Source organism: Tamandua tetradactyla, chromosome 17 (genome assembly GCF_023851605.1).
Source record: "Tamandua tetradactyla isolate mTamTet1 chromosome 17, mTamTet1.pri, whole genome shotgun sequence".
Lineage (NCBI taxonomy): Eukaryota > Metazoa > Chordata > Mammalia > Pilosa > Myrmecophagidae > Tamandua > Tamandua tetradactyla.
This window is the reverse complement of record NC_135343.1, coordinates 77,480,809-77,505,466: the sequence shown is the minus strand read 5'-3', so window position 1 is coordinate 77,505,466 and position 24,658 is coordinate 77,480,809. Positions and strand designations below refer to the sequence as shown.

Here is a 24,658-nt window from a genome sequence, read left to right as displayed (position 1 = left end):
AAGAGGGATCACACTGGCTGGGAGTGTCCTGTGTGCAGGGCTATACTACAGCCTTTACATATGGTCTAGCTTTTGCTTGTTACAATTGTCTTCTGAGTTGGGTTTGACTAGTCCCATCTTACAGATGAAGAAACTGAAGCTCAACCATATTCTCATGGTAAGTGGTAGAACTTGAATTTCATGTTGCTTCCATGGGAATGGGCATTTCAAGCCCAGCCCCTTTCATTCCTTATATAGCATGGACACTTTCTCTTTCCCTCCTGCTACCTGGCTGCCTCTCTGCAACTGGCTCAGACTAATGCTCTCAGAATGAGGAGGTGAAGCCCATTTTGCTTGCATGTGTGTATACATATGCACATGTGCACTCACACAGCACAAATGTACAGTATTTGTGGGGAACTGGGAGGGAGGGAGGAGGAAAGCTGATCATCCTGGTTCACGGCAGGCTCTGCAAAGATGCCTCCAGCTCCCAGCACTGTCCACTCCTGTTCCTGCCCAACCCCTCTTCTCTTTGCCGAGTTCAGATTGGTCAGACAGCCGTCCCCAGGCTGCCCCAGGGCTTGGGTGGGCTTGCATTTGTGGTGCAGGCCTTTGTCCCTGTACCTGCAGGGGCAAATTGCAGAATGATTCACATGTGGAGAATTATCAAAGCCAACTTTATTTTACTCAATGTCTCTTCTTCTAATTGCTAAAAAGCTTTGGGGGAGGGGGGAGGGGAAGAGATTCTTTCAGAAAATTACACTCACTCTGCATTTCCCTTTCTGCTGGTCCTAGAAGTAATTTAAGATGGAAATTAGAGATCATTATTGCATAATTACCCACCAAATGAATGGCAAAATCCTCCACCATGTGTAAGATTTCCAGTTCATGCATCTCCCAGACATGTTGCAAAATAATTCATTAACTGGAGATGTGATTTAATGGGCTGCCTCCTGAGAAAAGCAGGGCCCGGGAATGGGGCAAAGGATGTGTGAACCAATTAGCTGAATTCCATGTGCTCTGTGGCCAAATAATACAGAATTAGCTCTCAATGTGCTCTGAGAGGAAGGTCCCCTCTTCACTAGGGGCCTAGGCAGGATGGTTCTTAGCTGAATGCAGGAAGTTGGTGAAGGATAGCCCACCTCCAGCCCTGATCCCACCCTCATCCCCAGGTTCCTACGGTATCCATGCAGCACCAGGCAGTCTGTAGGGGCAGAGGATGAACTTCAGAAATAACAAGACAGGGGAACAGTTTCTAAGTCATTTGTAGGAGAGCAGGTTCTACTACCCCCTCTAGTTGTGTGCACTCAACAATAGCTTTGGCTCCAGGCTATTGTTACCCATTTTAGGGATCTGTTACATTTTAGGGATATTTGCTCATGGTGAGACTGAGAATGATTTCTATTTACCTTAAAAATTACATTTTTAATGTTATAATGTCACTGAAATCTGGAGATAAGGAATAAAAATAACTTACTCTTCGGTCAGCTGCTACAAGTGTAAATTCTTGTAACAATTTGCCAAAAAAAGATCTTTGTGGTTTTCGAAAGAAATGAATCGTCCCCTTTAAAACAAACAAAATACACAAATCAGCATTTCTTGTATCTAATCCTCTTATAATTCCTGTGATACTCTATAGTAACTAAATTTATTAAATGCTGAATATGTGTCAAACACATATTCTAGACACTTTATACATATTTGCTTATTTAATAGTCACAGTAATCTGATGAGGTAAAAAAAAAAACTTTCAGTAAGTTGCCCGAGTTTGCAAAGCTAGTAAATGGCTGAAAACAAATTCAAACTCACGTAGTTTAGCTATAGACTACACTCTTTATTTTTAAATGTATAAGACAATTTTGAACCACAAATGGAAATAGTTTGCCAAATAGCTTCAATGGAAAGAAAACATTACATTTTACCTAATCAAAGAAAAATATATATATATATATTTACTATTATAGTAAAAAAAAAGTATAGTATTATTATAGGAAAACCTCTGAGGCTCTCTCTTAAGCATTCAGTTAATGCATCTGACACCCTAGGTAGTCTCTGCTGCCGCTGCTAGTACATGGTATGAGATCAGCAGGAAAAGGGATAACGGAGGGGTTGACAATGAAAGAGACCAAGTGGTGAAGAGAATGGGATTTACCACCCAAGAGTAGAAGTTCTAGCACATCAGACATTAGTTTATGATAAAGGCAATATTCCAAATCAATGGGGGGAAATATGAGTTCTGTAACAAATGATATTTGGAAAGCTAAAGTCAGATTCTTATTCTAATTTTTTAATTATTTTAAAAATTAAAAATTAAAGCCATAGTTCCTTTTGCTGGAACCATCATTTTACAGTAATCTGCCAAACTGATTAACACAAAGAGAAAAGGAAAGGCACCCACTGTATGTTTTCTAGGCCTTTTAGAAAACACGCAGCCATTCCTTTGGCCACATACATGCAAATCTACAAGAACGGTCATACGACAGACATCAAGGGAATGACACTGTTCAAAATGGAATGTCCCGCAAAATGTTACCATGGCAAAGTGGGAAGACTCAGAATGTTATCCAGCATGCTGCTAGTACTGTTGTAAACAAACAAGTTAAGGATAAGATCCTTGCCAAGGGAGTTAGTTTATGTACAGAGCATATTAAGCACTCTAAAAACAGAGGTAGCTTCCTGAAATGTGTGAAGGAAAATTATCAGAAAAAGAAGGAAGTCAAAGAAAAAGGTACTTGGATTCAACTGTAGCGCCTGGCTGCTCCACCCAGAGTAGCACACTTTGTGAAAATCAATGGAAAGGAGCCTGAGCTACTAGAACCTATCTTTATTAATTCATAAGTGGTGTAAAAAAAAAAAAATTCAATTCCCAGCCCACGCAATTCCCAAAAACAAACAAAAAAGCAAAACAAACAAAAGAAAAAACAATAAAAATTCAACAAATGGTGCTGCAATAATGGGATACTCACATGGAAAAAGAATGAAATATGACCCCACCATACAGCACACAAAAATAAATAAACAAATAAAAATAAAAAGACTTGTGGAATATAAAAATGTTAGGTCTTTGATTTTCTCTTGAGTATTATTGTATCCTCTAACCTTCCCCAAAAGAAAATGTATTTAAAGCAAACTATGTCCTAATTCATTGAGTAATGTCTTTACTATCAAAAAAAATTTTTTAAATAAAGCATTAGAGTAACTGAAGAAAGCATGGATACATAATTTTATAATCCTGGAGTTGAAAAACCCTTTTTTAATAGGACATAAAACACAGGGGCTATAAAGGAAAAGAAATGGTGAATTTTACTATATAGTTTTATGGAGGGAAAAGCCCTACCCTAAAAAAACCCCTCAAACATGGAAAGGCAAATTGTGAAAAAAATTGTAATTCAGGACAGACAACAGACCAATTTCCTCCATACACAAAGAACTTCTAAAAAAAAAAAAAGATAAATGATCCAATTCAAAAGTTAGATATCTAAAACAGTTGGCCAAATCAATACCTGCTTATTAGTCATAAAATCTGCTTCTGAGATTTTGTATTACTCATTTGAAATCATGTTTTCTCTTTGATATCTTAAACTAAATGGCATGCCCCTCCCTATGTAGTTCCACCAATCTCTTGTTAAACCTCAGCTTCAGCTATTTTGGAGGAGGTCTATCTTTCTCTGATCTTTCCCAATATACTCCCACCCCTACCCCAAAGTGCATATCATCTTTGCTATTCAGCCTATAATTAAAATCAGATCACTCCAAAACTGATAAAATCCATCCCAGCCTATGGATTTCCTATGATGTAGTACAGATAATAAGGCAGAAATTTAATTTATATATGTGTTAGGAAGGCCAAAGAGGGGCTTAAATTGTGTGTTATATGACTTGAATGTATGATGTTCACTGGTAATAATGGGAATAGTGACAAAAAGGTCTGTGCTTATTAATTGCTTCAGTTATCACTCAAAAAAGCTTAATCTTTAAATGCTAAAAATATGCAAGGCCCTAGTAATTTTTCTGGCATTGGTTTCCAAAAGCAAAGCTCTATAGTTATAAATTTTAAAACAGAAAATATCATGTTATTCCAAAAACAGAGCAACTGCTTACAGAGAAAAAGTCCTTCACACTTTCCAGTAGCTCATATGTAATAATTTGATTGATATGTGCCAAGAATTTAAATATTTAGATTTTAAATTTGACAAAATATTTAGATGGTAAAGTCCACAATCACCATAACAACCATTCACAGATTTATGTATGGATGTTTTGATCCCAAACACAAATCATGCTTAATACTGTTAACCTTGGATATATTCTGGTAACTTTAGGAACAATTTTTTTAAAGTTCCTAAATGTGCTCAAAGTGCTAAAGGGAAACAGAAACAAAGAACTAAAGGAAAGCAGGAAAATGATAGGCAATCATAAAGAGCATATCAATAGAGAGACAGAAATCATGAAAAGAAATCAAATAGAGCTGAAGTCCACAGTAGCAAAAATGTATAACTTCAACCAGTTTTATTTAAGTTACTTTAACTTAAAGTCCAGATTAGAAGAATCAACAAGATTTCTCAAAAGGCAGAATGTCAGTCACTCTAATCAAGATGGTAGAATAAGAAACTTTAGGGTTCTGTTCCCCCAGAGAAGCTTTGAACAACCAGCAAAGACTTGCAGAAATATCTTTCTCAAAGTTCCAGAAAACATTTAAAGGATTGTAATTTTAAAAGCGACTGTCAAATTAAGGAAAAGTGGTAGGATCTTCCAGCATCCTTGTTGGCAGCTCCACTTCTCCCTTGCTGAGCTGAGCTGGCCCAAGCTCCTAGCGCGCAGATCTCTGATTCCTGTTCTGGAGAGAGCAGTCACCTTCATGCACATACTGGGAAGATGAATGTCTGGCCCAATCTGTATAGTGGTGACCAAATAGCTGCCTGATACAAGATGGGTGGTTTTAAAACACAATGCAGTGCCTAGGACCATGAGGAAATTACATTCTAGGAGGGAATATGCAGGACAAGAGGCATACACAGAAATGACCAGGGAGGCCTCTCTGCTTTCACTTGGAGCTATTCTCTAAACTCAGTATATGGAAAAGCGCCGAAGAAGAGCACTCATACAGGTCCATCTGCAATGAACGGAAAAGGTGTTTTTTCTTTTTTTTTTTTTGCTAGTTCCTGGCATTCAAGGAAATCTGTGTCATACATCAACTGAATATAAGCTTAAGGAACACAGTCCAAATTCCAGTAGTAGCACAATAGCATAATAGACAATAATGACAGTTAAATGAAAATATCAAAGTCTAAGTTGCAAAAGAAGATGAAAATAATTTTTTTTAATGTTCCTAAATGTGCTCAAAGTGCTAAAGGAAAACAGAAACAAAGAACTAAAGGAAAGCAGGAAAATTATAGGCAATCATAAAGAGCATATCAATAGAGAGATGGAAATCATGAAAAGAAACCAAATAGAGCTGAAGTCCACAGTAGCAAAAATTAAAAATTCCCTAGAGGGGTTCAACAGCAAATTGAAGCTGGTAGAAGAAAGAATCAGAGAATTTTGAAGATCCTAATATGTGAAATCATCCAGTCTGAGAAGCAGAAAGAAGAATGAAGAAAAGTAGACAGAGCCTGAGGAACCTGTGAGACACCATCAAGCAAACTGATACACGTATTGTGGGAGCCCTGAAGGAGAAGAAAGAAAGGGGCAGAGAGGATATTCAAAGACATGATGGCAGAACACCTCCTAAATTTAATGAAAGATGGGAATATACTCATCCAAGATGCTCAATGGATCCCAAAGAGAATAAATCCAAATAGATTCAAATTGTGCCATGTTATAATCAAACTGTTGAATGCTAAAGATAAAGAGAATTCTGAAAGCTGCAAAAGAGAAGTAATTTGTCACATACGGGGAGACTCAGTAAGAACAGTGCAAGCAAGAAGGTAGTAAGAAGAAAGAAAAACTAAAGAGATAATGACAATTAAATGCAATACATAATGCTAGATGAGATCTAAGAATGAGGGAGAAAAGGCTCAAAAGGGCATTATTGAGACAAAAGAAAAAATTAGGATATGGAGTGTAAGCTTTATATCATGTTAAATTTCTTGAACTTGGTAACTACATTTAATGTGATTATGTATTCTTTTTCATAGGAAATGCATATGGAAGGATTATGTATTCAAGGAGTAAAATGTGTTCAAGCTGCTTTCATATGTTCAGGAAACAGAAATTGATGGATAATAGAATGATATGGCACAAGTGGCAAATGTTAAATTTATCTATCTGGTGGGATTGCCATATTGGAGTTCTCTATATGTGGTTTGTATTATTTTTGCAACTTCCCTGTAAGTTTTTAATTATTTCAAAATAAAAATTTAAAAAAGGCAGAGTGCTCTTTCTAATGCCATTCTGATACTAAAAACTGAACAAAAACCCTAACATTTGCATAACTCCTTGTGCTTGTTTGAAAAGATGTATGTATCCTAGAAAAGTGATGTTTTAATCAGCCTTCTTGAACCAAGATATCTTTCCCTGGATGCCTTTGATTGGACTTTTCTACAGACTTGTTTAATTGGGACATTTTCTTGGCCTTAGAACTGTACACTAGCAACTAATTAAATTCCCTTTTAAAAGCCATTCCATTCCTGATATATCGCATTCTGGCAGCTAGCAAACTAGAACAGATTTTGGTACCAGGAGTGAGGTGCTGCTGCGGTTTGCAAATATCAAGCATGTTGGAGCGGCTTTTTAAACAGTAAGAGAAAGATTTTGGAGTTGTGAGGAGCTTGATAGAGAAGGCCTAGAATGCTTTGAAGAGACTGTTGGTAGAAATGTGGACTCTAAAGATACTTCTGGTAAAGCCTTAGACAGAAATGCTATATGTGTTATTACAGACTGGAAGGAAGACGAGCCTTGTTTTAAAATGGCAGATAACTTGGCAAAACTGACTAGTGGCTTTGGCTGGAAGGCAGATTTTAAAAGCCATGAACTTGGATATTTAGCAGAAGAGATTTCCCAATTAAATGTGGAAAGCGCTGCCTGTTTTCTCCTCACAGCTTATAGTGAAATGTGACAGGAAAGGGATAAGTTGAAAACTGAACTCTTGAGTACAAAGGAACCAGAAATTGATGTCCTGGAAAATTTTGGGCTTCAGGAAAGGAGACCCCAGAGAATACTGTTCCATGTGAAGATTTGGCCAAATGTGGAACAAGCCAGCCATTTCAGAGAAAGCCAGGATTAGACATGGAGTTATCCAGGAAGGATCTGTGGAAGCTGCTTATGTTTGATGGGCATGATCCAAGACTACTGCATAGAAAGCCAATGAGAGTGTTGTGAGACCTGTATAACAGAGCTACTGCCAGTCTGGACTGGGGGGTTCAGAGAATGGACACACTGGAAGAAAAATAACTTCAGAGGCAAAACCTTGGAGGCTGAGGTCTGAAGTCAAGAAGCCTCAGGCCAGGAGAGCAGACCCACCCAAGCCTGTGGAAAGGGTGAGTTTGCCCCAAAGGCAGAGAATGGGCCTTCTACCTCGTTGCAGTGGAAGTCATGCTGCCTCAGGCCTTGGAGGGGTGAAGCACATTCCTTGGGGTTTGGGGAGAGCCTGACTGCCACCACATGGAAGGGTTGAACATGTGCCCCAGAGATGGCAGAGGGCCCAGGTGCAGCCACAATCCTTGGAGAGGATGGAGCCAAGAAAAGGGTGGTTTCCCCAATATCCCCCAAGGTTGCATTTGAAAAGCAGGCCTCTGCGTAGGCCCTTGGAAAGGGTGGGACTGCTGCCTTCTAAAGCTCCAAAGATAAATTTCTCAGGCTTTGAAATCTAATGGACTTTGCCCTGCAGGTTTTCAAACTGCTTGGGTCCAGTGACCCCTGTGTTCCTTCCTCCCTACGGAAATGGGTATATGTATCCTATGACTGTTCCTCCTTTGTATGTTGGCAGCAAATAACTTGTTCTGAATTTCACAGGTCCAGACCCAAAGGATAATTCTGCTTTAGAACAGTCTATGCTTGTAACTAACTTTGATAGGAGTTTGAACTGTTTCTAACTTTGTATTTCATTTGTCATTGCTACTGAAATGGTTTAAGGTTCTCTGACACTGTTATGGAATGAATGTATTTTGCATATGGGAAAAACATGTCTTTTTTAGGGTCCAAAGGGTGGAATGTGCTGGTTTGAAAAGATGTTTATACCTTAGAAAAGCCATGTTTTAATCCTAATCCCATTTTGTAAAAGCAGCTGTTTCTTCTAATCCCTATCCACTATTGTGCTCGAAACTGTAATCAGATCACCTCCTTGGAGATGTGATTTAATCAAGAGTGGCTGTTAAGCTGGATTAGGTAGAGGTGTGTCTCCACCCATTTGGGGGGGGGGGGTCTTGATTAGTTTCTGGAGTCCTCCTTCATTTTGGGGAATGAAGGAGATTCTGAGAGAGCAGAACGACATAGCCATGTGAAGCAGAGAGTCCATCAGCCAGCGACCTTTGGAAATGAAAAGAAAATGCCTCCCTGGGAGCTTCAGGAAAGGAAGCCAGAAGAGAAAGCTAGCAGATGATGTCGCGTTTGCCACATGCCTTTCCAGATAAGAGAGAAACTCTGACCCTATCCACCATGCACTTTCTCACTTGAGAGAGACTCTGAAGTTCATCAGGTTTCTTGAACCAAGGTATACTAGCAACTTATTAAATTCCCCTTTTAAAAGCCATTTTGTCTCTGGTATATTGCATTCTGGCAGCTAGCAACCTAGAACACCCATCCTAAAATTACATTAGCTGTCTGTTGCCATCAAGATAAACTACGAATTTTACAACCTGTAATTAAAAATTTTCAATGACTTAGCCTCAATTTCTTTCCAGTCTTACCGTGTACTCCAGACATCAATCCATCTTCATCTAAACTGGTCCATGCAGAGCTCATGATCACTTACCACTCTAAGGTGAAAAAGACAGACTTGTCTAATCCAAGCTCTGCTAGCCCTGTAACATTTACCAAATTACTTCACCTGTGTTTCCTCACCTAAATTAGGGCAACGAGTATTAAAAGAGTGTTCGAGTAGGTATAAAAGGGATAGAAGTAGTGTTTAACAAATAAGGTATCAGTGGCTGAGGAGTTCAAATAGTCGAGAGGCTACCCTGGAGGTCACTCTCTACGCATGCTTCAGTTAGACATTGCTACCTATCATAACTTCTCACCCAACCAAAACTATTCTTGCCAATCCTAAAGAATATAGGGCATTATAAAATTCTACAAAGGTTCCATACACTAGGGAAACTTTCCAAAACCTTCAACCTCCGAATGACTCCCTGGACCAGATAAGGCTGAAATGAAGAGGAGCCAGCCTTTCCAGAACATCAACTAGTGCCACCCCCCATCCCACATTATTGCCAGCCCCTTTCAACATGAAAAAGACAGAACGGGCATAGCCCAAATACACCCAGAGTGGGATAAAGATCAAAAGTGACAGTGAAGTTACACAAAGAAGGTTGTGTTTAACAAATAAGTATGAAGTATACTGATATTTCTTTTTGCCTCCAATACCTTAGAACAACTAGAAATAAAAACCTAAAACTGTGGAATTGTAACTCATACCAAACTCTGAAATCTGTTCTACAGCTAATTGTTGCTATGTACTTTGAAATGTATTGCTTTTATATATACATGTCATTTAAAAAGGGGAGTATAACAGAGAAGATAGGATTTAACAAATGAGTATGACTGCTGAATCATTATATTGATATTTCTGTTGGTCTCCAAGTCTCTTGGAGCAGCTAGAAAAAAAAAAACGAAAAATCACGGAACTATAACCCATATCAAACTTTAAAAATCTGCTCTATAACTACTTGTTAAAATGCACTTGGAAATTTATTGCTTTTTGTATATATGTTATATTTTACAATTAAGAAACATTAAAAGTTAAAAAACAAAAACAGTAAGGCACAAAGGATTCAATTTCATGTATCATACCAGCCCACATGAAGCCTTCTAAGATCATTCCAAACTGCAGCATTTTCAGTGCCACTTACTTGGCAATTAACCATAGTAGAGCTTTCATCTTGTCATCTTGCATGATGGTAATTTTTCAGTAACTTCATTAATGACCAAGACTGTATTTTCTATGACAGCTTTGCATATGGTATGATCTTAATAAATAATATATAATGGTTGAGAACTAAAACCTTCTTCCCATTATCCTCTCAAATAAATTCTAAACGCTACTATTTCTTTATATTACTAATGTATCAAGCATAAAACTTAATACCATAGGTATTTTAGGATTTTATAAAACAGGTATTTATTGAAAACTTCTTCAGCATCAGGAACTGTACAAGCTCTAGAAACACAAATGTGAACAACGAATGAAGGTCCTGCTCTCAGAGCTTACAGTCTAGGAAATAGAAAAGAAAATTTCAAACACAGTTTTAATAGTCTGGTAAGGGCCACAGACGTTAACGATAAGCATGGGGCGCAAAGGGGGAGGGCCTAACTGGATCTTGGAACACAGGGGAAAAGCTCACAAAAGAATCTTAACAACATATAAGGAATGAACTGGAAAGGATGGGCGGTGTGGGGTGGCGAGGGGATGAACAGCTCAGACAGATGGAACAGCATGTACAAATTACAGATGCAAAGGCCCAATTCTAAGAACATGATCTGAGAGCTGCTCATGGTAGCTGAATATGGACGTTGTGTGTGTAAAAAGAGGCTGTAAAGGTTAAGATACTTGACTTTGAATGGCTCTGTATACCATGATAAACAGAACTTGATCTTGAGGCCTACAGAAAAAAAAAAAATTAAAGGGTTTTAAGCAATGGTCAAATTTTACAAATATCCCTCCAGCTCTACAGCAGCAAATGTTTTGAACTAGGGTTCAGGTGGAGGCTACTCGGTCATTAGTCAGAAAAGTGAATTTTACCCACTTTCTGCATGTAAAGAGGGATTACAGAAAAAATTAAAGACAAAGTGTGTGAATGAAACATTTTTCCAAATCATATCCACTCAAGGAAAAACTGGGTGACGATAGCTTAGCCACATAAAAGTAGTCATTTTCACATATGGAGGCCATCAATAAGCAGAGCTCCACTCTACTCACCACCCCCGAAATCACAACCAACTACTTATCTGTAGATAAAATTCAGACCTATACGTACACTTGGCATCCAAACCATAAAATGACTAATTTCTTTACCAAAATGTACTGAAACACCAAATCCGAACAACCAGAAGGTATAGTGAAATCTTCATTCGTTTCCACAAACGCAGAAATGAAGCAGCAGTAAGATGCCTTCCTAACACGCTGACTTTCTCCAGTCACGGTCCTGTAAATGGCTGCTCTATCAGGCTACCAGCATTCAATAAAACCGAGTAGCAGAATAGAGGAATCTGCCTTAATATATAACTCAGAGCCATTTTTACTACCACCGGAGTTATCATAAAGGCTATCACTATTACGGTGGTTGTTGCTATGGAGTAGTTTTAAGGTCTTTTGTTTACGTCACAGTCGCTGATACCGACCAAGGCTGTTATTTCGGTATCAAGGAAACCTGAGCCGAGGGAAGTCATCAATTAACCGTGAGGTGGAAGCTGGCCCCGGGGGCGGGTCTGGGATACCCCGCGACAGAAGAAGGGGCTGAGGGATCAAGCGGGGAGAGCAGGGCTCTGCGGGAATTTCCGGGCGAAGCCGCTTCTCCCGGGAGGGGCCCGGCCTCAACTCCGACGAACCCTCTCTCAGCAGCTGAGGCATTTCCACGGTGTTGCGGAACAAAAGACGGTAAAAGGAGTCACCCACCACAACAATCTCGAAAGCCCAACCAACTCACCATGATCAGGAGCCGCACTGCTCCCGCCGGAAGACGACACTCTGCGAGCTTGCAGTCCCCACAACGGAAGGGGCGGGATATCAGAAGCCGATTGGCTGCGACCGACCCGGATGCGGAAGTGAGTGTCCTAGTCGCCAAGTTCGACCTCTTTCCCGATTGCCCTTGCGTTCAGGGGCGTCAAAGGCGGGTGTTGGAACAGAGCTGGACCCATCAGAGGAGCAGGCTGTTAATTCTGAGGCTGAGATCAGAGAGTTTTAGGGTCGAGATAATGTTAGGACAATTTTGTTGAGTGTTAAATCCCTTTTATTTATGCGATTTAATTTCTGCAGTGAATTTATGAGATAGATATTCCTGTTTTACAATGAGAAAACAAAGATTTTAAAGATCTTGGACAAAGTGATACCTAGTCTGCCATAGTAGCTGAATTTCAACCCAGACCGACTAATTAAAGAATACTGTAGTGTACCTCCTAAAACGCATATAAATTCAATATGAAATTTATTTTATATAGGAAGAAATTAATCAGAAAACTTGGTAAATAAAAACACACTAAATAGAAATTTAATAGCTATTCAAGGACCACATGTGGATGTCGCGCCAGTCTAATGAAACTTGTATTCTAATGGGAGGAGACGGAAAACAAGTTGGGAAAATTAAACTTTAAGAAAGACAGAGGTAAATGGTGATCTGTAGAAAATCGGGTAATGCCGTATACAGTGAGTGACTGGCTAATTTAGATGGTGGTCAGAGAAAATTTATCTAAGGACATGAAATTTAAACGGACTTGTGAATTTGTAAACATTTTCCTAGGCAGAATAAACAGTTAATGCAAATACCTTAAGTAAAAAAATAATTTCAAAACAAAACAAAACTAGGGTGTTTTAGAATCTAAAAGAAGGCAGTAAGCTGGAACTTTGGGCTAGAGGGGAAGAAGTAAGATCTAAGTGGCAGACAGGGGCCAGATAAAGAGGGAACTTCTAAATTAGGAATAAGGAGCATCCACATTTTTTTCCCAAGTGAGAGAGGAAACCACAGGAAGAATTTTAACAATGGAGTGAGCATTATATGTAGAAATCATTACTGTGGCTGCAGTGTGGAGAATGGATTGTAGATGGACCATAAGAGCTAACGTTTATTAAGCACTTAATATGAGCCATCTATTCAGTGGGGAAAAACGGAATTACACCCTACCATAACCTGGCTTTAAAGACTTCAATGTCACTCTGTACTATTCCTGGACAACACTGGAAGCAGGAAGACAGCTAGAACACTATTGTTTCATTCACTCAGAGCAAACCACTCGATAATTTGAAGTTTCCTACTATTCTTTTTTATTTTAACAAATTTGTATAAAAGAGTATATAATTCTTATAGACCAGACTGTTTTCTGTAAGAATATATTATGATATTTTCCCTATATTTTGATTTTTATAAATTTCCCCTCAACACAGTAAAGGGCACATGTGAAAACCCATACCTAACATCATACTCAACAATGAAGAAGGGAAGCATTCCCCATAAGATAAAAAAGAAGACTAGGATAGCTTCTTAAAACACTACTGTTCAACATTGTCCTGGAATTTGTACCAGAGCCATCAAGAAAGAAAAATAAATACATGGTCTCCAGATTAGAAAGGAAGAAGAAAAACTTTTCCTGTTTGAAGATGTCATGATCTTTTTTTTTTCTTTCCTTTTGAAGCAAACCCCGGGATGGCAGGTGAGAATTCTGCCACTGAGCCCCCGTCACACCGCCCAACATGATCTTGTATGTAGAAAATCCCAAAGAATCAACAAGAAAGCTATTAGAGCTAATAAATGAGTTCAGCAAAGTGGCAGAGTACAAGATCAATACTCAAAAATCACTGGTGTTGTACATATGAATAATGAATGATCCAAATAGGAAATTAAGAGAACAACTCCATTTACAATAGCAATTAAAAGAAACAAATATTCAGGAATAAATTTAACCAAGGATATAAATGACTTGTACTCAGAAAAAAAATTAAAATTTTAATATAATTAATTTGCTGAAAAAAATTAAGGATCAAAATAAATGGAAAGTAATTTTACATTAATGGATTAGAAGACTAAATGTTAAGATAGCAATCCTACCCAGACGATTTACAAATCCAACGCAATGCCATCAAAATTCCAACAACCTTCTGTGCAGAAGTAGAAAAACCAGTCATCATATTAACGACCAATCAAACCAGGCATCAAATGGCATGGTGCCTCAAATAATAAAAAACATGCCAAAAAACCTTGAAAAATATGCAAAAATATCTTTAAAAAGAAGAACAAAGTTGGAGGACTCACATTGCCTTATATCAAAATGTATTACAAAGCTACACTAATCACAAGTATGATCCTGAGAGCTGCCCTAATCAAAGCAATGTGGTACTGGCACAAGGGCAGACATACCAACCAATGGAATAAAATTGAAAGTTCAAAAATGAACCCTCACAAATATAGCCAAATGGTTTTTTGGAAACATTTTTAAGTTGTGAAATGTAACATATATACAAAACAATAAATTTCAAAGTACATTGTAACAAGTAGCTATAGAACAGATTTCAGAGTTTGGTATCAGCTACACTTTCACATTTTTAGGTTTTTCCTTCTAGCTGCTCCAAGACACTGGAGACTAAAATAAATATCAATATAATGATTCAGCAGTCATACTCATTGTTAAATCCTATCTTCTTTGTTATAACTTCTTCTTTGATCCCCTTCCCAATCTTTAGGGGTATTTGGCTTATTCTAATTCTAACTTTTTCATGTTGGAAAGAGATATTGATAATATGGGATGGGGGGTGGAACTGGTTGATGTTCTTGAAGAAGCTGGCTTCTCTGGGTTTCAGGACTTACCTGGCCCAGGAACCTATCTGGAGGTTGTAGATTTCAAAAAAGTAATCTTAGTGTGAAACATTTGTAGAGTCTTATTTAGAACCCTAGGTGTTCTTTAGGGTTAACAGGAATGGTTTTGGTTGGGGGTTGGCAAACCATGGTAATTAGCAATATCTAGCTGATAGCTAGCTGGTATATAAAAGTAGCCTGCAGAGTAGCCTCTCGACTCTATTTGAACACTCAGCCACTGAGACCTTATTTTGTTACATTTCTGTTCCTCCTTTTGGTCAATCTCACAGTGCCAAAGCCAGACTCATCCCCCGGAGTCATGTCTTCTGTTGCCAGGGAGACTCTCATCCCCTGGATATCATATCCCATGTAGTGGGAGAGTAATGATTTTTCCATGCAGAGTTGGGCTTCGAGAGAGTGAGACCATATCTGAGCAACAAAAGAGCCCCCCAAATTAGCATAGCTATATATAATAGCAGTTAGAGTAACCAAAAAAGAGATCAGGCCTCAAAGTTTAAAATGAAGCCATTCTGGCTGGATCTAAGGTAAATGAGAATGCAGGGTAAAAGATGATAGTATACATGCTCTAGATCTTTAGCCATTATATGAGACCAAAGGCAGAGAGGTTTATTATATCTAGAACCTAAATTTCTGTAACACATAATCTAAATCTACCTCTCTGAATAGTTCATTTAAACAACCCAAAGTCCTGGAAATCAGAATGGGAATGAGGCCTTGTCATTCTGTATAGCTTAATATAAAACCAGCATACATCTCAGACTATGGTGGGCTGACAAAATGTATTGGTAGAATCCCTTGAAGGTTGAAGTAGGGGAAACACACAAACAAACAAAAATATATATATGGAACTATTAAGCTCTCCTATCTGGAAAACCCTGGGTACCCTCTAAACCACTGGGGGCTCCCAAGTCCTGATTTTTGAGGCTTGCCCTTATGAAACTTATTTCTGTAGGGGAAAAGTTAAGACTACCCATAATGAGGTCTAAGAGTTGCTTTCAGGGAATCTCTTTGTTGCTCAGATGTGGCTTCTCCCTCTCTAAGCCCATCTCTGCAAGGAAAATCATTGCCCTCCCCCCTACATGGTACAAGCCATTCAGGGGTGAAAATCTCCCTGCCAATGTGGGGCATGACTCACGGGGATGAGACTGGTCCTGGCAGTGTAGGATTGACAACGCCTTTCTGACCAAAAGCGGGAAAAGAAGTGTAATAACATAAGGCAGCGTTCAAGAGAGTCCAAATAGAGTCAAGCGGCTATTCTGGAGACTACTGTTATGCAAGCTTCAGTTAGATAGTTTAATTGCCATGGTTTGCTAAACCCCAATCAATATCATTCCTGTTGACTCTTACGAACACCTAGGGCTTGAACTGAGACTTTATAAAGATTTCATGCACTGGGTGTGCTTTCCTGGAACACATGATTCCCAGAGGGTTCCTAGGTCAACTAAATCCTGAAACCCAGAGGGAACAGCCTCAGAAAGATTATCAATTAATTTCATCCCCCATCCTTTAGTGTGGATACCCCTTTTCAACATGGAAAAGTCAGAACGGGCATTGCCCAAAGATCCCCATAGATTTGGAGAAGGAATAAAGGAGAAGGAGGAAGTATAAGAGAAAATGGGATTTAACATACGAGCATGGCTGCTGAATCACTATATTAATATTCTTTCTGGCCTCCAGTGTTTTGGAGCAGCTAGAAGGAAAAAATCTGAGATAGTGGAATGTAGCCCATGACAAACTCTGGGATCTGTTCTGTAACTACTTGTTAAAGTGTACATTGAGAATTATTGCTTTTTTCTTTCTTTGATTTGTATATATGTTATATTTTACAATAAAAACTATTTAAATAAAAGCCAGCTTTTGAAAAACTTCCCCAGAATGACGGTACTATTTATTTTCAATATAAACAAGAGTCATTTTCAGTTTATTCTTCCAACAAGATACTTGTTAGTTACAGGAGACTGTCAGGTCGAACAGTAAACTTTTGGGCATTCTAAGCAATATATATGAATCTCTGAACTATAGTTTTCTATCTTTTTCAGAAATTTGTCCCAAGACTAAAGGTATGTGTGCTTCACAACTAGTTATATTTACAAAGTGTCACCTGATCTTAAACTGAATGACTCTACTAAAGCATTAGCAGATACTTATTTATGATATACATCCTAATCACAAATGAGAGTCAATTTGTGACTTTACAGCTCTCACAGATGAATTTCTTTATAAAAGCTATGTGATCATTTTTATAGGGGAATACAATTATCACTTAACATTTCCATTTGCACAAAAGCTACAAGCAGGGTGGGTAAAATAAAGGTTACCCATTGTCATGGTCAGGCTCATGTGTCGACTTGGCCAAGTGGTGGGACCTGTTTGTCTGGTTGGGCAAGTGCTGGCCTGTCTGTTGCAATGAGGACATTTCATAGACTTAAATCATGATCATGTCAGCTACATCCACAGCTGATTCCATTTGTAATCAGCTAAAGCGGAGTGTCTTCTGCAATGAGTGATGCTTAATATGATCACTGGAAGCTTTTTAAGGAGGATTCAGAAGAAACACAGGCTCCCTTCCTGCTTCGGCTAGTGAGTCTCTCCTGTGGAGTTCGTCCAGACCCTCCATCGAAATCGTCGGCTTCACAGCCTGCCCTGCAGATTTTGGACTCTGCATTCCCGCAGTTACGTGAGACACTTTTATAAATTTTATATTTGCGAGTGTTCCCTGTTGATTCTGTTTCTCTAGAGAACCGTAATACACCCATGCTCTTACCTAAAATTTATCATTAATGAGTAAATATTTTTGTGTAGTCCCTACTATCAATGCTTGATTATCCATATTAGGACACTGCAGGAATGGAGATGGTTGCATGGATGAGCCCATTAGCATTTGACTTTATGGTATGGTTCCATGTAGTGAATAAGCATAAAGATTGAAACTCTGGGAGCGCACTGTACTGCTAAGGAGGTATTTCTGGTTGCCTCCTTTGCTTCCTCTGCTCCTCCCTGTGTGATGTCTTTTTTTTTTTTTGCATAGGCAGGCACTGGGAATTAAGCCCAGGTCTGGGGCATGGCAGGCAAAAATTCTGCCACTGAGCCACCGTCTCACTGCCCTGCACTGTCCTTTTGCTCCCACTCCATCTGGTATGGTCACAGCATCCATTCCTTTAACTGATAGACATCACCCAACTAAATCAGCAGCTTTGGCTCATTTACCATTGGTGGTGAAGATCTCCAATGGGCTGCGAGCACCGAGGAGAGTAAAGAATTTTATCCAGATGAAGTGATAAATCCAGGCTGACAAGCAAGACTTGTGAAAGACAATGTATATTTGACTGTACTAACTAGCTTGATGCCCATGTTGGAAAAGGTGCACCAGTCTTTTCACTGTCAAGCACAAAATGTGATCACAGGGCACATAGGTATTGGCGAGGATACAGACTGGATACTGCTGTATTTCTAATACATTGCCTTTTATTTCTTTTGAGGAATACCTGGAGAAATTGACAATTACTTATGTTAGTTTACAAGTTTCCTTTTTCTCAGCACATTACATGCATTTATTAGAAGGGTTTGCTTAGCATTCTTGGAAGAAAATAAAGTGTTCACATTCTTTAGGTCTAACCCATGGTAAGGAGAAGGAAAGATTAGAGAAAATGTACTACTGACCATATGGAAGTTGTTTATTAAAAAATATTTTTATTGACAAATCTTCACACACATACAGTTCATACATGGTGTACGATCAATGGCTCACAATGTCATCACATAGCTGTGTATTCATCACCCATATGGAAGTTTTGAATGATATAAATTCAGAGACTTAGACCAGCTGAATCAAAATTAAAATGTACATGTAAAAAAATGAGTTAGATAATGGGAGGGAGGACAGAGAGAGCTGAGAGAGTGGAGTCGTGCTGAGGTGGGAGACGGTGGCACTCAAACTAGCATATGGCATTTCCCACGGAGGGCAAGATGGCCAGATTGGGAGAAGCTGTGGTCACAGTGTGGGCACTGGAAAGGTTTGATTCCAGTACGTTTTCGGAAATGTCTTGTTAGTTCATCAGACTGAGCAAACTTCCGTGTGCATCCTTCCATCTACATTTGTAGGTTTTTTCTTCTTATGTGTTCTTCTGTGTGCTTTCAAGTGAAGACTTTTACAGCAGACATTGTTGCTTCCATCATAATCGCATCTGTGTATCCTTCACGTCCTTCGGGCGTCTGGAGATTCCACAAGTAAAGGTCTCTTCCGGGGCTGTACAATGACTGAAGGGCACTTCTCTTGCAACAACGCTTCCGGGGGGTGGGGGTGTGGGGGTGGCACACTGAGTTCATTAAAGGCGTTGACGTTTCTTCAGGATAACGATCTGTCCTCTGTGGTTCAATTCCGGGTTCTGTTTTGTTTGTTTCCCCCGGTGTGATATAGGCTTCTCATATGATGCCATTACCCGTACGTGCATGCTACTACTTGAATTCTCCATCTCCTCCCACCAGGAGACCACGCGTAGCTGCTGGAGGTGCCTGGCGCAGAACCTGCAGTCTCCCTGGGCTGTGTATTCCGCGCGGGGGGGGGTGGCAGGGACAGCGGAGGCGGCGAGCGCTTCCTCGGTGGAGTAGACCAGGGCGTGCTCAGCCCCGCGACGCTGGGAATTTCACGAGGAAGGGGCGCTCCCAGCCTAGTGTGGTAATCTACCCCTGCTCGCGGGGTTCCGCCGGCTGTGTCCGTCCGTAGGCATGCGAGAGAGGCCTTTGGGCGTCAGAAAGAACATGTCCAGAAATGGCGTGGAGTAAACGTTGGGCCTCCTTGTACTTGCTGGCCTTCATCGACTCCCTGTAATTAGTGTGACACGGATGCAGGGTCCGTGTCCTCTTGCTTAAGGACTGGGCCACACATGAGCATTCTCTTAGTTAAACCTTCTGGGGTGCTCTGGCATTTGGCTTTGAGAACCCCGGTGCCGAGCGCAGCAGACAAGAAATAGAAGCCCGGCTCCCGGCTCTTGAAGGCGAATGCATTAACGTCAGTGCTCCCGCCTTGGACCGGACCTGCGCCTGCGGCCGGCGCGGTTCTGGTCGGCTCGCGGTAGGCTGGGCGCTCAAGCTCCCTTCTGGCTCTCGGCACCAACTCCGGGCTGTCACGTGGCGCCAGCGCAGCTCACTCTGTGCTATTCAGTATTACACACGAAGTTCTAGCCAGAGAAATTAGGGAACAAAAAGAAATAAAAGGTTCCCAAATTGGAAATATCTGTATTTCCAGGTGACATGGTCTTATGTATCAAAAATCCAAAGCAATCACCAGAAAATGTTAGACCTAATAAATGAGCTCGGCAAAGTGACAGCATGTAAAAGGTCAACACCCCCAAATCAATTGCACTCCTATACACTACAATGAATAATCCAAAGAGGGAAGCAAGAAAACAATTCCATTTACAACAAAATCTAAAAGAATAAAATATCTAAGAATGATTTTAACCAAGGATACAAAAGACGTCTACACTGAAACTACAGAGCACTACTGAAAGAAATTAAAGAAAATTTAAATAGCTAAAATACCATGTTCATTGATTGGAAGACAATATTAAGATATTGTTATCCAACGTGATCTACAGATTCAAGGCAATCTTTATCAAAATTTCAAGCGCCTCTTTCATACAAATGGAAAAACCAATCCCAAAATTTATATGGAATTTCAAGGGGCCCTAAATTATCAAAACCATCTTGAAATAGAAGAGTTGGAGGAGTCAAACTTCCTGATTTCAAAAGTTATTACAAAGCTACAGTAATCAAAACAGCATTGCACCAATGTAATTGAATTGAGAATGCAAAAATAATCCACACATATATGGCCAGTTGATTTTTTATATGGGTGCTAAGTACATGCAATGGGAAGAGAATAGTTTCTTCAACACATGATGTTAGGAATTCTGAACATTACCTCATATCATATGCAAAAATCAACTCAAAATGGATCAAGGACCTAATATAAGAGCTAAAATGATAAATGTACAAGAAAATAACATAGGGTTAAATCTTCATGACTTGAGATTCAGTGGGGATTTCTAGATATGACACCAATAGCACAAGAAACAAAAGAAATGATAGATAACTTTGACTAATCATAATTTAAAATTTTTGTACATCAAAGGAAACTATCAAGTAAGTGCTACCAGAACCTACATAACGGGAGAAAATGGCTTAAATTGTTTTCTCAGATAATGGCTTAATATCCAAAATATATAAAGAAATTTTACAATGCAACCACAAAAAAAGACAAACAATCCAATTTAAAAATGGGCAAAGGGTGGACCATGGTGGCTCAGTGGCAGAATTCTCACCTGCTATGCCGGAGACCCGGGTTTGATTCCCCGTGCCTGCCCATGCAAAAAATAAATAAATAAATAAAATAAAATAAAATAAATAAATAAAAAATAAGTTAAATATGGAATAAAAATAAATAGGGGGAACAAATGTTAAAATAGATTTAGTTTGAAATGCTAGTGATCAATGAAAGGGATCAGTAAGGGGTATGGCCTGTAAAATTTTTTTTTTTCTGTTCGTTATATTTTTCTGTTGTCTTTTTATTTCTTTTTCTGAATTGATGCTAATGTTCTGGGAAATGATCATGATGATGAATATGCAACTATGTGATGATATTGTGAATTGCTGAGTGTATGTGTTGGGAATGTTTGTTTCTTGTAATTTTTTTTAATTAATAAAAAATTAAAAAAAATAAGTTAAAAAATGGGCAAAGGACTTGAATAGAAATTTATCCAAGAAGATATATAAATGACTGTCTTGGTTAGGGACATGTATTTCATAGGATTAGGTCATGATCACGTCAGCTGCATCCACAGCTGATTCCATTTGTCATCAGCCAAAGGGGAGTGTCTTCTACAATTAGTGATGCTAAATCTAATCACAGGAAGCCTTTTAAGGAGGACTCAGAGGAGACAGGCCCCATTCCTGCTTCGGCTGGTGAGCCTCTCCTGCAGAGTTCATCCAGACCCTCCATCGGAGTCGTCGGCTTCACAGCCTGCCCTGTGGATTTGGACTCTGCGTTCCTGTGGTCATGTGAGACACTTTTATAAATTTTGTATTTGCAAGTGTTCCCTGTTGATTCTGTTTCTCTAGAGAAACCTAACTAATACAATGACCAATAAGCACATAATTAGGGAAATACAAATCAAAACCTTGAGAGACCACTTCACATCCACAAAGATGGCTATTATTAAAATATGGAAAATAGCAAGTAGTGGAGAGGATGCAGAGATATTGGAACTCTAGTGCATTGTTGGTGGGAATGTAAAATGGTGTAAGTACAGGAAAGCAAAATGAAAGTTAAATATAGAATCATCATAGAATTTACCAATTCCATTTCTAAGTATATATCCAAAGAAAATGAAAACAAGTTTCGAAAAGATTCTGTGCACCTGTACACCAATGCTTATAGCAGTATTATTCACAATAGTCAAAAGGTAGAAACAACCAATGTCCATTGATAAATGAATGTATAAACAAAATGTGATACATGTGACAGAATTTTATTTGATCATATAAAAGAATGAAGTTATGAGACATGCTACAACATGGGAGAAACCTGAAAACATCATGCTCAGTGAAATAAGTAAGGCATCTAAAGACAATTATTATATAATATCACTTAAAGAAATCACTAGAAATAGCAAATTTGCAGACAGAAAGTAAACTAGAGGTTGCCAGGGAATGGGAGGAGGGGCCATGGAGGAATGCTTTTTGAAAATCCTTAGGCATTGTGCTTCCCAACACTTCACAACTCACTGCAGGAATTAAGTATATCCTGTTTGTTTCCACTGAGAGAGGACCCTTGGAAGCTGGTGCTTGGTTTCCTCCAGACTTTGTCCCAAACATCTTTTTCTTTTGATGATTTTGTTTTGTGTCCTTTCACTGTAATAAATCATAGCCATATACACCTATTTGCTGAGTCTCATGAATGCTTATAGTGAATCATCTTCCCCGGGGGGACAGTTTGGGAACCTTAGCGTAACTACTTAATGGGCTTAAACTGAATTGTTCAGAAAGGAGTAAGGTAACAGAGCAATTTTTAAATTAATTTCAACTGAATTATTGGCATTTTAGCTCTGCCTTCCATTTGTTTTATATATGTCTCATTTTCCTTTCTTTTCTTCTTTCTATGATTTTGTTTGAATCAATCACATAATATTTAGTCATCCATTTAATTTCCAATGACTTTTTGGTGTATCTCTTTAGTATTTAGTGACAACACTAGAGATTACAATATGCACCCTTAAATTTATCAATCGACTTTACATTAATAGTACAGCACTTTGTATACAATATACTATTATTTCAATATAATTCCATTTACTTCCCCTTTCAACCTTTTGTCCTATTTTTGTTCTGTATTTTACTTTTCCATATATTTCAAATAACACAATACCATAAATTTTTTGCTTTAAAACAGTCAATAGATATGTAAATAAATTTATACAAAATTGTCCTTTGTAGTTACGAACAGATTTATCACTTTCAAAGTACTTAATTCCTTCTTGGAGATACAGGTTCCCAATAAGGACCATTTTCCTTTAGCCTAAGTAATTTCTTAAATTTCCTTTAAAGCCAGCCACAAATACTCTTCATTCCTCTTGATCTGAAAAGGCCTTTATTTTACTTCAATTTCCATAGGATATTTTCAATGGATATAGAGTTTTAAGCTAATTTTTGTTATTGCTTAATTTTAACATTTAAAATAGGTTATTCTATCATCTTTTGGATTCCAGCTTCTGATGACAGGTTAGCTGTCAATTTTCTTGGGTATTTGAGATTTGAGTGCATGTCATTTTTCCCATGGCTGCTTTTTTTTTGTATGCCGTGTGGTGGGGGTCACATTTCATTCTTTTCTGTGTGACTATCCTGTTAAAAAAAAATTTTTTTTTTTTTTTTTTTTTGGCATCTATGGCCTCTGGAATCGAACCTCGTCTCCCACATGGCAGCTTAGAATCCTACCTCTGAATTACCTGTGCATCATCTTCCATGGCAATTTTTAAGACATTTGCTTTATTTTTCATTGTTGGCAATTTAATTTGTTGTATTTATCTTGTTTGGGGTATACTAAGTTTCTTGAGTCTGAAAATTGATGTCTTTCAACACTTTTGGGAAAATTTTAGGTATTATTGTTTCACATATCTTGCCCCATTCTCTTTCCTCCTTCTGGACCTGTTTATTGGTGCATTAAGTCAATATTGTCCCACCCAGCTGAAGCCATTGCTGTTTTTCTTCTCTCTGTGCTTAAGGTGATAATTGTTGTCACCTCTCTTCTACTAAAGTCTTTTCTGTGTCCACTTTAGTGTTAAGACCATTTGTTTGAAACTGTTATGTACCCCAGAAAAGCCATGTACTTTAATCCTCATTCAATATAGCTGGGTGGGATCTTTTTAAAATTGTTTGCATGGGGATGTGACACACCCAGTTGTGGATGGGAACTTTTGATTAGGTGGTTTCCATGGAGATGTGTCTCCACCCATTCAAGGTGGGTCGCTTACTAGAGTCTTTTAAGAGGGAAACATTTTCGAAAAAGCTTCAGAGCTCATACAGATGTTTGGAGATGCAGAAAGAAAATGCCCCTGGGGAAGCTGTTTTGAAACCAAAAGCCAAAGGACCAGCAGATGCCAGCCATGTGACTTCCCAGATCAACCATTCTTGAGTTAAGGTAGCTTTCTCTGGATGCCTTAGTTTGGACATATTTATAGCCTAAGAACTGTAAACTTGTAGCTTAATAAACTCCCTTATTAAAAGCCAACCCATTTGTGGTATATTGCATTCCCAGCAGCATTAACAGACTAATACATCAGCCAGTGAATTTTAAAAAAATTTAGATACTGTATTTTCTTTTCAAAGTTTTTCATTACCAGATTTTCCATTTGGTATTTAGTTTCTTTTTCTCTGTTGAATATCTTCATCTGTTCATCTGTCTCTTTTCCTGTAATTTAACATTTTTATAACTTTAAAAAATCCTT

General features: G+C 38.7%; 1 protein-coding gene and 2 pseudogenes across 9 annotated transcripts in view; 1 reads left to right on the top strand and 2 right to left on the bottom strand.

Annotated features, from left to right (window-relative positions):
• SLC30A6 (solute carrier family 30 member 6) overlaps nucleotides 1-11,907 on the bottom strand; it is a 61,164-nt gene extending 49,257 nt beyond the window's left edge. For 2 of the 8 annotated variants that reach the window (XM_077135005.1, XM_077135006.1), the window contains exons 1-2: nucleotides 11,781-11,907; nucleotides 1,457-1,543 (exon numbers count right to left, since the gene is read on the bottom strand). In XM_077135005.1, coding sequence (XP_076991120.1) covers nucleotides 1,457-1,543; nucleotides 11,781-11,783 — 90 coding nt within the window. In that variant the 5' untranslated portion in view covers nucleotides 11,784-11,907. Of the gene's footprint in view, nucleotides 1-369; nucleotides 604-1,456; nucleotides 1,544-8,825; nucleotides 8,895-11,780 lie in introns of all 8 variants that reach the window. The other 6 variants (XM_077135009.1, XM_077135008.1, XM_077135010.1 and 3 more) reach the window with 6 other exon arrangements.
• Nucleotides 11,478-24,658, top strand: part of LOC143661423 (TIMELESS-interacting protein-like) — a 43,206-nt pseudogene continuing 30,025 nt past the window's right edge. The window contains exon 1 of the transcript XR_013164575.1: nucleotides 11,478-11,898. The product of XR_013164575.1 is annotated as a TIMELESS-interacting protein-like (transcript). The remainder of the gene's footprint in view (nucleotides 11,899-24,658) is intronic.
• Nucleotides 18,336-23,221, bottom strand: LOC143661719 (Krueppel-like factor 3 pseudogene; annotated as a pseudogene).